This window comes from Nematostella vectensis, chromosome 4 (genome assembly GCF_932526225.1).
Source record: "Nematostella vectensis chromosome 4, jaNemVect1.1, whole genome shotgun sequence".
Lineage (NCBI taxonomy): Eukaryota > Metazoa > Cnidaria > Anthozoa > Actiniaria > Edwardsiidae > Nematostella > Nematostella vectensis.
In genome coordinates, this window is record NC_064037.1 from 17,484,017 (window position 1) to 17,499,246 (window position 15,230).

The window sequence follows — 15,230 nt, forward strand, 5'->3', positions numbered from 1 at the left end:
ATGTTGTTTACTTTTTATGTGCTACTACATTATTGCGTGTTAATACAAATACAATTTTTAAATGTGTGCACTCTCCATACATTGAGTCATCTTTGGTAAAAAATCTAGAGCAATCGCATAAACATTGACGCTTCTGTACGAAGTTTAAAATTGATAACGCCCTCTGTTTATTATATGTTGATTAACGTGCGAGCGACCTTAAGGACTTTATAACATCTTAGTCACCACACACTGTATTTTCAAAGTACAACCTTTGATGTTTTGGTGAAGTTTGCAAGTTTTCTTTCAATCTGCAATCTCTCTTTATTCATTTGAAGGATAATCTCTGCAAATTCCTTTACTTTCACTGCATTCTGCTTGTCTGCTTCAGCCTGTGGAATGTAAACGGTATTTACAAATAAATTATCTGTAGGAATTTATTGCTTAGCAATGGATACTTTAAAGGGCCTTCTCTACTTCCTGTTCTAACACTTGCCTGCACATATCTTTTCTCATGTATTTTGATTGACATTGCGATCTACACAACAAATTATTAGATTTGCCCTTCCACTTCACAGACTTTATCCTACTGTAATGTTGATTGAAATACCTCAATATTGTATATTTTATTTATACTCCCCCTTAAAACAAGAAACAATTAATGCAATTCCCTTAAATTGCACTGTGCACCCCTTCTGTGCATAGTGGCACACTATTTCAAGGAAAGTACTTTAATTGTAATATATTATAACTTTTAAGCTAACTTCCAAAATATACAGTGCGGCCAGAAGTAGAGCCTCTTGTGATTGATATCCGCCATTGCCATAACAGCATGGAAATATCATGAAACCAGACTTAGTGTTCTTACCCTTGCAACATCAAACAGCACTTGTGAGACAATCCTCTCGGAAAAATCGTCCATCTCTTTCTCCAATTTCACTGCTGAAGACTCTGTATCGTTGACATTATTGTGAGAATCCAAAACGCGTTTTTTATCGTTTGAAAGTGAATTAGCATCACCCAAGATCTTGAGTTTTCCACCAACAATGTCCTCTCTATCGCATGTGTTGCTTGTCGACAGGTGTTTTCTCGTTTCAAACGAAAGCGCGCTGTCTTCAGGTATAACGGGTGCTACGCTGCGACGTTTTTCGTTTTTCTGTGATTTCTTTCTGAATACGTAAACTGGAATGCTCCGCCGTTTGTTAATACGATGGGGCTTGCTTATTTCAGAGCTCGTTGCGAATGAAGCACGTTTCTTTACCAGCTGTTTTTTCATTGATGTTACATTTCCTTGAACTGGTTTTAGGGGGAACCTTCCAGGAGTTCCTATGGACGGCATCTAGAAACAAAGCGTAAGATAAATCTTTTGTAAGTTATAGTGTGGGGTAAAGTACATACCTTAAAGACTGCAGAACGATATTTGTGGTTTTGTCGACAAACAGGAACATGGTATTTGCATTTTTAAAGAAATTGTGGGGCTTTAATAGAAAATCGATGAAAAAACACACAAATATATATTCCAGTGTTTACCTGTGGTAGTAAGTTTTCTTTATCTATAGCTATTACTTGGAGAAAGTCATTTCGTATCGACTCAGTGGACGCCGCCATTTTTACTTCGTTTCGTTTGAAAACGACGCTCTCTTCTTTTGAGCATTCTGATTGGCTGCAAAACTTTACCACAGGAGCCCCGTTGCGAGTGCTCCGCTCCCCGAATACCATCCGATAACGTCCGATCAATCGTCGTAATAACTGAATGATGATCGTCACATGACTTGTGTTCGGTTTGTCAAAACATCTTCGTCTCTATCAAAGATGGAGTTTGCAGGAATGAGCCGCCGTAGTTTTGCCATGGTTTTTCTAGTGTTCGCAACTGTCTGTGCCGGGCAAGACGGGCCAGTCCCTGTTATAATCTGGCATGGAATGGGTGAGTGAAAGGTTATAAGAGCCCTCTTTCCATAGTCAACCAACTCTTCCTCGTCTTCTATTTTTTCATTGGAGAAAAGAAACAGAATAAAAAGTCCAAGTGGTCAGCAGCAGTTTCAGTTAACAGTTCAGTTTTTATAGATGTTTTACTTTGGGTTACGTTTTGAAGTTACATTGTAAGACTGAGTGTGATGGTTGACCATTCCACCGCACAGACGCTACAGTCCACACACACACACTATGGCCCTGGGCAAACTGCGCCAGCACCCGTCAGCATTGCTGGCCCAGCAAGTTACGCCAGTGTGCAAACTGCCGAAACATGTCAGCATGTTGGTAATAAGTTCATGCTTGACTTGTGTTTAATGCATGACAGGACCGAAGGCAACCCAAGACTCCATCATTTTACTTGTGTTTTCAAAAGGCAACCCGATATTTCGCTGGATTCCGGTTGAATTCAGGTCTATTTCGTCCCCTGATGTTGTAGCGGTCGTCATTTTTATGACTACGAGTGATAAGAGGACGATAAAAAACAATGAATTTAATCTGATAATCAGAAAGTAGCATGTGGGATTGTGTTCTGCATGATACATTTTAGTTGTTTTAACTACCAAGAATTTGCTATGTTTTCTTTGATTATAGATGCGTTAATGTTTATTCTTTTTGAAATTACAGCATTATTTGGGCGCAAGCTATTTTCTCTATGGAAACGATGCAAATGAGCCCAGCATTGCTTGGTTCGTGTGCAAACTGCGCCAGCAAAGCTGTGATGTGCTCGAATGACCACGAGACAAAGGAGATGTTGGCGAAGTGCTGGCCAAAAGTTTGAGCTCAATCAAAATTTCCCCAACACATGCCAGCACCAGCCAGCACCTACCATGACACGGTGTTCAACATTGCTGGGCTAATGTCTCGCCAGCAATGATAGCACAGTTTGCACAGGGCTTTACAGCTGCCATAACTCAGCCTTGTCTCTTTGCTAGGATAGGTGAAAAACAATGCTTGCACGACATTTTAGGAGTCCCTAGAAGGGCCAAGAGACTATTTACTTATCTCTATATCTACAAGATCACAATATTGTTAGAGATTTTAGCATTATTAAAAAAATCTAATTAGTCCCAGCGATAGAAAGTCCGCTTTTAGTTTCGGTCACATAACATTTCCTGGGAAACATTTAAGAGTAAAGGCCATTTTACACTAGGCAATTTTTTCTAGGAATGATACATGGTTGTAATTTGTTTGCCACTCGTGATGCGCTCGCATTAAATTATAATTTACATTGATTGCCTACTTCTCCCAGGATAAATGAAGCATTTATTGATTGGCTAAATTCCTGAAATGGTTTTGCAAGCTGCATTACAAGTTGCAAAAAAAACATGATACACAAGGCAATTATTTTGCCATTTTTCGGGACAGTTAAATTTTTTCGCAACTGGCAACGCAACAAAAAATTGCAAAAGTTACAAGTTGCAAACAGGGGATGTTACACACAATTTATTTTGCAATTCACAATGCAACAAAAATTGCTGTGCAAGTTGCAGAAAATGTTGCTTTGTGTAAAATGGCCTTTTGTAGAAGGGTAAATAGTTTTGTGCTCCAAGTATAAAAAAAATTAACAAAGGACATTATTTCTACAGTTAACAAAAGAAGTAAAAGGAGTTTACATAACACAACATCCACATTCTGGTTATTTTAGGTGACTCGTGCTGTAACCCTCTAAGTATGGGATCCATCAAAAGTTTGGTAGAGAAGAACATCCCAGGAGTTTATGTACGCTCTCTGATGATTGGCAACAATGTTATTGAGGTACACATAAGAATTTATGATTGGCAACAATGTTATTCAGGTAGACATAGGAGTTTAAGATTGGCAACAATGTTATTCAAGTACACATAGGAGTTAATGATTGGCGAAAAGGTTATTCAGGTACACATAAGAGGTTATGACTGGCAACAATGTTATTCAGGTAGACATAAGAGGTTATGACTGGCAATGATGTTATTCAGGTACACATAAGAGGTTATGACTGGCAATGATGTTATTTAGGTACACATAAGAGGTTATGACTGGCAACAATGTTATTCAGGTACACATAAGAGGTTATGACTGGCAACAATGTTATTCAGGTACACATAAGAGGTTATGACTGGCAATGATGTTATCCAGGTACACATAAGAGGTTATGGCTGGCAATGATGTTATCCAGGTACACATAAGAGGTTATGACTGGCAACGATGTTATTCAGGTACACATAAGAGGTTATGACTGGCAACGATGTTATTCAGGTACACATAAGAGGTTATGACTGGCAACAATGTTATTCAGGTACACATAAGAGGTTATGACTGGCAACGATGTTATTCAGGTACACATAAGAGGTTATGACTGGCAACGATGTTATTCAGGTACACATAAGAGGTTATGACTGGCAACAATGTTATTCAGGTACAAATAGGAGTTTATGACTGGCAATGATGTTATTCAGGTACACATAAGAGGTTATGATTAGCAACGATGTTATTCAGGTACACTTAAGAGGTTATGACTGGCAATGATGTTATCCAGGTACACATAAGAGGTTATGGTCGGTAACAATTTGATTGGGTACATGAGTGTTTATGTCCACTCTATGATGATTGATATCAATGTTCTTGAGTTGTGACTTAGCATTTGTCTATGCACATTGAAAAAGTGTACTGAGTACACATAAATCCCTTTTTTCTTTTAACAGGATACAGAAAATGGATTTCTTATGAATGTGAATGACCAGGTACCTGTTTTACATTTTTTTCTGAAGGTGAAAGTTTGGGAAATGCAGTATAAAACAGAGCATTTCACATAGTAGTGTAATTGCAAAAATCTTTTTATCCTCTGGCATCTAATCACAGGTGGGGTGGACGGGAAGGGGAAGGGGAGGGGGTCAAAAGAATGTACAAAAAAAATTCTATTATTATTTATTTCTACATTGAGAGTTACTGAGATGAATTATTTCCCTTCAGGTGGAGCAAGTTTGTGCTAAACTTGCTAAAGACCCCAAACTACAAAATGGATACAATGCCATGGGTTTCTCACAGGGTGGACAGTTTCTGTGAGTTTAAAAAAATATTTAAAATTGTAAAAGCAGTGGGTCTATTCAAAGTTTCTTTGAGGATGTGACTGATAATTTAGAGTGAATGGTCTGTTAAATAGTACAGATTCTAAACTATGCCAGCGGTTGATGTTTTTGTCGGACCACCAATCAACTGGAAGTAACCTTGGCCTAACTAGATTTTTGGGCTGTCTTTATAATACACCAGAATACACCAGAATAACCAATTTTTAACAAAATTTGGGTAGTATACTTAACACAGCTTAAAACAGCCCAGAAATGCCCTGCTGGAATATTAAAGTGGATTTCTTCATCTCAAAAGGAAAAGCACAGTTAGACCTGAAACTTAAAGCTAAATATGTCATCATCCAAATGCACTATTATTGTGTGACTTAGGCGGGCAGTTGCTCAGAGATGCCCCACGCCACCGATGCTGAATCTGATTAGTTTTGGTGGCCAGCACCAAGGCGTTTATGGGTTCCCGCACTGCCCTGGAGACAACAGCACACTGTGTAACTATGTCAGAGAGCTGCTCAACATTGGGGCCTATGTCAGGTGTGAAAGCAATCTGTATTTTATGCAATTGATATGAAAATTCTACCTATTCTCCCTCATGACGCCACCATTGCAATCTCTAAGATTAGTATTTGATGCCATCAAATGCTATGTATTTAAAAGCCCTTATAATATCTAATTGTACAAGACTGTGTTTTCCAAAAAAGATTATCCTTATTATATGATTAGTAATGCGACTTTTGTACATAAGACTATAGCCCCTTGCAAACTGTTTCAACAAGCCATCCAACAGTTATTAGACTTTATTGAATGGCCATAATGGCCTTTTTGCCATCTCAATAAATCTGGTTGGATGCTGTTTAAGGGCGAGTTGAATGGATATCAAAAGGTGTGAATTTTCAACAGCCATTCTTTATTTCTATTGTTCTCAAGATTATTGCACAGAAGTCAGTGCCGCTTAGCCAGCTCATTTGTTTGACGCATGCATGTGCAGCCATCAAACTCAAGTTATTTTGTATGAAAATACTTTATGTATTTTCATTTTATAGGTGTTTCTGATAAATGTTTGTAACTTGGGTGGACTGGGGTGATTTTTGGCCTTTTGGTGTGAGAATCACCCCCCTCTACCTTTCTGGAGAGTCCCCCCTCAGGGGGTCTGTAGTTAATATCTAATCTTAATGGGTAAAATTTTGTAGATTTGAATCAAAAGTTTTTCCAGGGTAATCACAATGTTGTTTTTAAAAGCTGTAAAGAATGCACAAATTCATTGTTTTTGTTTTCTTTTGGTCAAATTGTGTCAAGCATACATTTTTCTATTGACTTAGTATTCTTTGATGCAGAACTGTCCCGTCAGTGCTTGTACTTATTGCAAATCTTTCGAAAATTTTTCTTGTATCCAAAATGCAGCCAAACCATGTCTGTTTAAAGAAAAAAGTTGAATCCGTTCACCATGAACATAAAAATTTATTCAACTAGCCTTCCATAAAATCTAACAGATGTTGAGTGGCTTGTGGAAATCATTTGCCAGGGGCTTATGTTGCTAAACATATTTTTTGTGCTTAGTTTATCATTATTAATTATTAGTAATGCATCTTTTGCTTGCTTTTGCAGCTGGATTCAAGACCAGTAAGTAACGAAAAGAAAGCAGACAGTATTAGATGAAACCTATTAGACAGTCGTTTTTTTTTACCTCATGTTGTGACTGTTAAAGCAATCAGTAATATGATCTAAAACTATTTATTGTCCATAGTTTGGTCCAGGCAGAATACTGGCATGACTCCATGAATGAGAAAGAATACAGAGACAAAAGTATCTTCCTTGCTGATATTAATCAAGAAAAGGTAACTGTTTTTAAAAACTTGCTCTGAGATGCAAAATAATAATACTACTTACAGATGGGACCTGTAATTTTCACTCCCTTGTCTGGAAGTGATGTTGACAGTTGCCTGGGATGACAATAGTCTATCCTGGGATGAACACGTGTCTATCCTGGGATGAACATGTGTCTATCCTGGGATGAACACGTGTCTATCCTGGGATGAACACGTGTCTATCCTGGGATCAACACGTGTCTATCCTGGGATCAACACGTGTCTGTCCTGGGATGAATATGTGTCTGTCCTGGGATGAATATGTGTCTGTCCTGGGATGACAATAGTCTACCCTGGGATAAACACATGTCTGTCCTGGGATGACAATAGTCTACCCTGGGATGATCACGTGTCTATTCTGGGATGACAATAGTCTACCCTGGGATAAACACATGTCTGTCCTGGGATGACAATAGTCTACCCTGTGATGAACACGTGTCTATCCTGGGATGACAATAGTCTACCCTGGGATGAACATGTGTCTATCCTGGGATGACAATAGTCTACCCTGGGATGAACACGTGTCTATCCTGGGATGAACACGTGTCTGTCCTGGGATGACAATAGTCTACCCTGGGATGAACACATGTCTGTCCTGGGATGACAATAGTCTACCCTGGGATGATCACGTGTCTATCCTGGGATGACAATAGTCTACCCTGTGATGAACACGTGTCTATCCTGGGATGACAATAGTCTACCCTGGGATGAACACGTGTCTATCCTGGGAAGACAATAGTCTACCCTAGGATGAACACTTGTCTATCCTGGGATGACAATAGTCTGTCCTGGGATCAACATGTGTCTATCCTGGGATGACAATAGTCTACCCTGGGATCAACATGTGTCTATCCTGGGATGAACACCTGTCTATCCTGGGATGAACATGTGTCTATCCTGGGATGACAATAGTCTACCCTGGGATGAACACGTGTCTATCCTGGGATGAACACGTGTCTATCCTGGGATGAACTCGTGTCTATCCTGGGATGAACACGTGTCTATCCTGGGATGAACATGTGTCTGTCCTGGGATGACAATAGTCTATCCTGGGATGAAAATAGTCTATCCTGGGATGAACACTTGTCTATCCTGGGATGAACATGTGTCTATCCTGGGATGAACACGTGTCTATCCTGGGATCAACACGTGTCTATCCTGGGATCAACATGTGTCTATCCTGGGATGAACACGTGTCTATCCTGGGATGAGCATGTGTCTATCCTGGGATGAGTATGTGTCTATCCTGGGGTGAACATGTGTCTATCCTGGGGTGAACGTGTGTCTGTCCTGGGGTGAACACATGTCTGTCCTGGGATGAACACGTGTCTGTCCTGGGATGAACACGTGTCTATCCTGGGATGAGCATGTGTCTATCCTGGGATGACAATAGTCTATCCTGAGATCAACATGTGTCTATCCTGGGATGACACGTGTCTATCCTGGGATGAACACATGTCTATCCTGGGATGAACACGTGTCTGTCCTAGGATGAACACGTGTCTGTCCTGGGATGAACACGTGTCTATCCTGGGATCAATATGTTTCTATCCTGGGATGAACATGTGTCTATCTTGGGATGAACACTTGTCTATCCTGGGATGAACACGTGTCTATCCTGGGATGAGCATGTGTCTATCCTGGGATGACAATAGTCTATCCTGAGATCAACATGTGTCTATCCTGGGATGACAATAGTCTACCCTGGGATGAACACGTGTCTATCCTGGGATGAACACGTGTCTATCCTGGGATGAACACGTGTCTATCCTGGGATGAACATGTGTCTGTCCTGGGATGACAATAGTCTATCCTGGGATGAACACTTGTATATCCTGGGATGAACATGTGTCTATCCTGGGATGAACACGTGTCTATCCTGGGATCAACATGTTTCTATCCTGGGATGAACACGTGTCTAACCTGGGATGAGCATGTGTCTATCCTGGGATAAACATGTGTCTATCCTGGGATGAACATGTGTCTATCCTGGGGTGAACATGTGTCTATCCTGGGCTGAACATGTGTCTATCCTGGGGTGAACACGTGTCTGTCCTTGTATGAACATGTGTCTGTCCTGGGATGAACATGTGTCTGTCCTGGGATGAACATGTGTCTGTCCTGGCATGAACATGTGTCTATCCTGGGATCAACATGTGTCTATCCTGGGATGAACATGTGTCTATCCTAGGGCAAACATGTGTCTATCCTGGGAAGAACATGTGTCTATCCTGGGATCAATATGTTTCTATCCTGGGATGAACATGTGTCTATCCTGGGATCAATATGTTTCTATCCTGGGATGAACATGTGTCTATCCTGGTATGAACACTTGTCTATCCTGGGATCAACATGTGTCTATCCTGGGATGAACACGTGTCTATCCTGGGATCAACATGTGTCTATCCTGGGATCAACATGTGTCTATCCTGGTATGAACACTTGTCTATCCTGGGATCAACATGTGTCTGTCCTGGGATGAACATGTGTCTATCCTGGGATCAACATGTGTCTATCCTGGGATGAACATGTGTCTATCCTAGGGCAAACATGTGTCTATCCTGGGAAGAACATGTGTCTATCCTGGGATCAATATGTTTCTATCCTGGGATGAACATGTGTCTATCCTGGGATCAATATGTTTCTATCCTGGGATGAACATGTGTCTATCCTGGTATGAACACTTGTCTATCCTGGGATCAACATGTGTCTATCCTGGGATGAACACGTGTCTATCCTGGGATGAGCATGTGTCTATCCTGGGATGACAATAGTCTATCCTGGGATCAACATGTGTCTATCCTGGGATGACAATAGTCTGTCCTGGGATGAACACGTGTCTATCCTGGGATGAACATGTGTCTATCCTGGGATGAACACGTGTCTGTCCTAGGATGAACACGTGTCTGTCCTAGGATAAACATGTGTCTATCCTGGGATGAACATGTGTCTATCCTGGGGTGAACATGTGTCTATCCTGGGCTGAACATGTGTCTATCCTGGGGTGAACACGTGTCTGTCCTTGTATGAACATGTGTCTGTCCTGGGATGAACATGTGTCTGTCCTGGGATGAACACGTGCCTGTCCTGGGATGAACATGTGTCTATCCTGGGATCAACATGTGTCTATCCTGGGATGAACATGTGTCTATCCTAGGGCAAACATGTGTATATCCTGGGAAGAACATGTGTCTATCCTGGGATCAATATGTTTCTATCCTGGGATGAACATGTGTCTATCCTGGGATCAATATGTTTCTATCCTGGGATGAACATGTGTCTATCCTGGTATGAACACTGGTCTATCCTGGGATCAACATGTGTCTATCCTGGGATGAATACGTGTCTATCCTGGGATGAGCATGTGTCTATCCTGGGATGACAATAGTCTATCCTGGGATCAACATGTGTCTATCCTGGGATGACAATAGTCTGTCCTGTGATGAACATGTGTCTATCCTGGGATTAACATGTGTCTATCCTGGGATGACAATAGTCTGTCCTGGGATGAACACGTGTCTATCCTGGGATGAACATGTGTCTATCCTGGGATGAGCATGTGTCTATCCTGGGATGACAATAGTCTATCCTGGGATGAACACATGTCTATCCTGGGATGAACACGTGTCTGTCCTAGGATGAACACGTGTCTGTCCTGGGATGAACACGTGTCTATCCTGGGATGAACACGTGTCTGTCCTGGGATGAACACGTGTCTGTCCTGGGATGAACACGTGTCTGTCCTGGGATGAACACGTGTCTGTCCTGGGATAAATACGTGTCGGTCCTGGGATGAACACGTATCTATCCTGGGATGAACACGTGTCTATCCTGGGATGAACACGTGTCTATCCTGAGATGAACATGTGACACATAGTCAAAAATATGTTTAGGGTTTTAATAAAGGATGATTTTCATTGTTGAAATTATTATTTATCTGTTTTTACGCTTATCCTTTTTTGTTATACTCTTTAATATTTTTAAATGCTTTACGAATATGTAATTATTATTTATTGTCGTGCTATATCTTTAGTTTACATTACAAAGATCGATTTTTGTATTGCAGACTAAGAATCCAACTTACAAAGAGAATCTGATGAAGTTAAAGAATTTTGTGATGGTGATGTTTGCCAAGGACACCATGGTTGATCCCAAGGAATCTGAGGTACTGATAAAAACATAAATTTACACCTTGTCTTGTTTAGGATGTTAGTGGAAGAGGGTACATCTAACTAGCTGTGGTATGTATTTTGAGCATTATCATGTGATTTTACCAGTTCAGCAACATCTTGCTTTTCAACAACATAAATGGTTTCACAGACTAGAAAGAGTAGATGTTAATTTCAGGTTGAAATAGATAACCTATGTTGAATTGAGTTCAATTTATTTCAATTCAAATCATTAATATTATAGGGATGAAAGAGCCATTAAAATCACATAAAACTTATTATCAGGAATACAAAGTAATGTCTGATTACCAATATTTTATTTTTACAGTGGTTCGGCTTTTACAAGCCTGGGCAAGGCAAGGAGTTGATGACATTGCAAGAGAGCCTGCTTTATAAAGAGGTACACTTACTTTGATTGTCAACAGGGATGCCAGTCTCTATAACTCTAGACAACTTTATAACTCTAAGTATTTTACATTGTACTCTCTATCTTGATCCTAATTGGCTAAGTGCATGCTTTACTTTGAAAGTCACACAATCTGAAGGTGTGATTCACCTGATGACGGGAAAATGACTTGATGTTTCCAATAAGCTCATTTCACATTAAGTAAGGCGGAAAATTCCCCTAAGTACTTAGTTATATCAAACAAAATATCAATTAATGCAACTTTTTTTTATTGATGCGACTTTTTGTAAAGAGTCATTGAAATTTGAGCTTTTCTTCTTTGAGTTCATACATAGCCCAAGGATAATCAAGGAAGAAATTATTTTAAAAAGCCAAAATCTGGGTATGTGCATTTCGGCCTCACATTATTTGTGTTTTTAAAATGGAAAATTAGTCCGGAATACAAGGAACTGATGGCCATTGTAAGAAATTGTATCATCTCTCAGAAGTGTGCATGTTCAGGGTTTTTCCGTCATGTCCCTGACACCACTTGTCTCAACATTGACTCTTCTGGATTTCACAAATACCACAATCCAATCAAATGCTTTTAATCCCCAGGGTTTCTTAGTATTTTTAGGGGCACAAACCTTTACTTTAGAATTTTTGTGCAGGAAGGGAACACTGCTTGTTTCTGTTATGATCCAGCCTATTTGTAAAATTATGGTCAGTGGGTGCTTCAATTTTGTTGCAACAACAAAAGAAACAAGCTCACATCCATGTACCGACACGCCAGCAAATTCGTTTTGAGCAATCTGAAATAATCTATAAGGTCCTTTAAATCTAAACCATTCTTCACCTGACAAGAGAAGTAAAAGATGTTTCTTTCACAGCACCCTTGTTATGTAACATGTGTCACATCTAACTCCATACCTGCCAACCCCAAACTTTAAATAACAGATTTTTTAGGGAGAAAGGGTAGGGGGACGGGGGGTTTGTAAATCTCCCCTACCACCCATATTTTATGCTCCTCTTTTTTGTATATTGTGTATATATTGGTTGGGTAATTATCTGCGTAATGAGCTTTGTTGGGAACTCACTCACCATCATATTAAATCCCTCCACCCCCTTGTGGTTATTCAAACTGATTAAGTTTTTGTTTTCATACAAGGATTGGCTTGGGCTCCAAGTCATGGACAAGGCTGGAAAACTCCACTTCCTATCTGCAGATGGTGACCATTTAAGATTCACAAACGAGTTTTTCATCAAAGAGATTATCCCATTTTTAAAGTGATATCTTCTGGCATAGAGGAATCATATATCAAATCAATCTCCAAATTTAACACAAAATACCTTATCAAACATAATGATTATTACTAAATCGTTCACCATAAAACAACTAATCAATTGTTTATTGCCAGAAGTTGATTAAAAAAACAGTATCCTACTCAAACAAGCCGTCTGAAACCTACATCTCTACTTCAGATTGGCAATGCTATAAGAATGCCAACTACTGTTGTATAAATAGGAATTGAAGTGAAAGAAGGCAAATTTTGCTTGATGCTCCACTACTACATAACTGGATGATTTTGGTTATGAATAAGATGTATTAATTAGAATTACACCTAAAACTTATTTGAAGCACTACTATGGATCTTTTTTTTGTTAGGGAATGCAAAACTGACCTTTATCTACCCAAGCATTATTGTTTTTATGAATAATATGAACAAATAGATAATGCATATGAATGTAAATGCACTATAAAAATGTGTTTATTTTTACAATAAAAGTCTTTTGATACCTTTGGTATCAGCAAAAATTATTATTCCTTCATAAATATAACAATAATAAAAATGTTCTAGTAATTGCTGTTATTTTTTTCTATAAAGTGCATTATATATAATATATTACAATTTCTCACATGTTTCAATGCTAGATAAAACTGTACTTCAATTAGTTTTAATCACCAGACTAGCCTTCCCAAGGCCATAGTATCTTGTCTCTTCCGGTTCTATAATTTTCCTCTAGCCCATCAATAAGCTCCATATCTGCCCTGTCTATGCTGAAGTCAAACACCTTAGCATTTTCCTTGATTCTTTCCAATTGTGCAGACTTTGGAATGCAAGCATAGCCTTTCTGTAGAGACCATCGCACCAAGATCTGTGCAGTTGTTTTGTTATATTTCTTGGCGACATATGATAGGATGGGATCACATAATTTCTCTCCCTTGGTCAGTGGAGAGAATGCTTGAATGGTAATGTTGTGCCTTTTGCAGTACTGTGTTAGCTCTTTCATCTGAAGAAAGGGGTGAACTTCTATTTGATTGACGGCTGGGACAACCCCGGTCTGTTGCCGCAGGGCTTCCAGGTGCTGGATGTTGAAGTTGGAGACGCCAATAGACCTAAGCATCCAATTTGTCAAAATGAGGAAATTGTGAGGGAAGGGGTGCCTTGAAGTATTATTTCAAGTTATATTGGGCAAGATCATTCCTTGAATTTGCTTGTCAATATTTCTATACATTCATTTACGGAAACCCTTTTTTTCTGAAGCAAATTTTAGGGCAATCCCCCTACCTTATATACAGTTGAACCATGTTCAGGCCAGTCCCCCCACGCACAAACACATACAGTGTAAACCACTTTAGGCCAACCCCCCTACACAGAAAAAACCTTTAAGGCCAATAATCCCCTACCCCCAAATATAATGTTAAACTGTCTTTAGGCCAATCCCCACCCCCCTTCCCCTCACACACACATAGCAAAATCCCTTAAGGCCAATCCTCTGTGTACTGTTTAACTGTCTTAAGGTCAAATCCCCCCCACACACAGTAAAACCTCTTTAAGCCAATCCCCCTTATACTGTTAAACCGTCTTTTTTTCACTATAAATTTTGTAGCTAGCACAAACTGGTCTTGTCTTCGATCAGTTGACATACCTGATAAGCCCTCTTGACCTTAAATCTATCATAGCTTGCCACGATCCGACTACACCAGAAGGAACGGGAAAATGGATCAAATACAAGTCAACATAGCCTAATCCTAGACGGGTCAGACTCTTGTAAAACGCATCCATGGTTTCTTTGTATCCGTGTTCGGTGAAGTACACTTTGGTCACGACATAAATTTCACATCTGGGGATGTTACTACAACGTACTGCCTCGCCGACGCTTTGTTCGTTATGATATCTTGAAGCCGTGTCGATTAGACGGTAACCACTCTCTAAGGCCCAGAGTACAGCTTGTTTGGAATGGATATCGTGGGCTCCCAGCCCAAGTAGGGGAATCTTTCTACCATCGTTCATTATACGAGTCGAAGATATCGATAGTTCCTCTTTTTCGTCTTTGACCGGAGTAATTGTCCTATTTTGGTTCCTACATTAAAGAAACACAATGTATTCACAATATTCGAATTAAAACTGATCAAGATCTAAAACAATGCATTCCATTACCGGTTATAAAGAGAACTTTGATTCAGAGCTTTGTAAATATGGATCGCGTTCGTTGGGTTCCCCCCAAATCGAGGAGATTGCTCGACATCTCTGGGCAGTTCTTCACTGAACCCATTCCTTGCGTTCATTAAAGGCATCGGTGAGTGGGCTGGCTCGACGCGATGCTGCTAAACGAGGCACAAGATTTAGTCTGATAGCCGGCTCTCCTCATTTGGGTTTATTTGGGAATGTTGTGTTTTCGAACACCGCCGAGGTCCACTGGGAACGAAGGCATGTGGCACCACAGGATTCCCAAAGTTAGAAAAAAAATATAATTTTAGTGTCACGCACGCGCTAAGCAGAATAGGGTCGCTAGTGTT

General features: G+C 39.9%; 3 protein-coding genes across 3 annotated transcripts in view; 1 reads left to right on the forward strand and 2 right to left on the reverse strand.

The window, feature by feature from the left end:
* Positions 1-1,618, reverse strand: part of LOC116617678 (golgin subfamily A member 6-like protein 22) — a 35,553-nt gene extending 33,935 nt beyond the window's left edge. Inside the window, exons 1-3 of the mRNA XM_032380612.2 lie at positions 1,510-1,618; positions 848-1,318; positions 252-371 (exon numbers count right to left, since the gene is read on the reverse strand). Coding sequence (XP_032236503.2) covers positions 252-371; positions 848-1,318; positions 1,510-1,587 — 669 coding nt within the window. The 5' untranslated portion in view covers positions 1,588-1,618. The remainder of the gene's footprint in view (positions 1-251; positions 372-847; positions 1,319-1,509) is intronic.
* Positions 1,619-1,735: 117 nt separating this feature from the next.
* Positions 1,736-13,244, forward strand: LOC5511348 (palmitoyl-protein thioesterase 1). The gene is made up of 10 exons (XM_032380616.2): positions 1,736-1,903; positions 3,596-3,705; positions 4,632-4,670; positions 4,900-4,988; positions 5,385-5,543; positions 6,615-6,629; positions 6,754-6,844; positions 10,941-11,039; positions 11,372-11,443; positions 12,597-13,244. Exons 1-10 carry the CDS (start codon positions 1,747-1,749, stop codon positions 12,717-12,719), a joined length of 954 nt encoding a protein of 317 aa, XP_032236507.2. The 5' UTR covers positions 1,736-1,746; the 3' UTR covers positions 12,720-13,244.
* Positions 13,180-15,156, reverse strand: LOC5511321 (9,11-endoperoxide prostaglandin H2 reductase). The gene is made up of 3 exons (XM_001631707.3): positions 14,872-15,156; positions 14,360-14,794; positions 13,180-13,826 (listed from the first exon to the last, which is right to left on the reverse strand). Exons 1-3 carry the CDS (start codon positions 15,006-15,008, stop codon positions 13,397-13,399), a joined length of 1,002 nt encoding a protein of 333 aa, XP_001631757.3. The 5' UTR covers positions 15,009-15,156; the 3' UTR covers positions 13,180-13,396.
* Between the last annotated feature and the right edge of the window lie 74 nt (positions 15,157-15,230).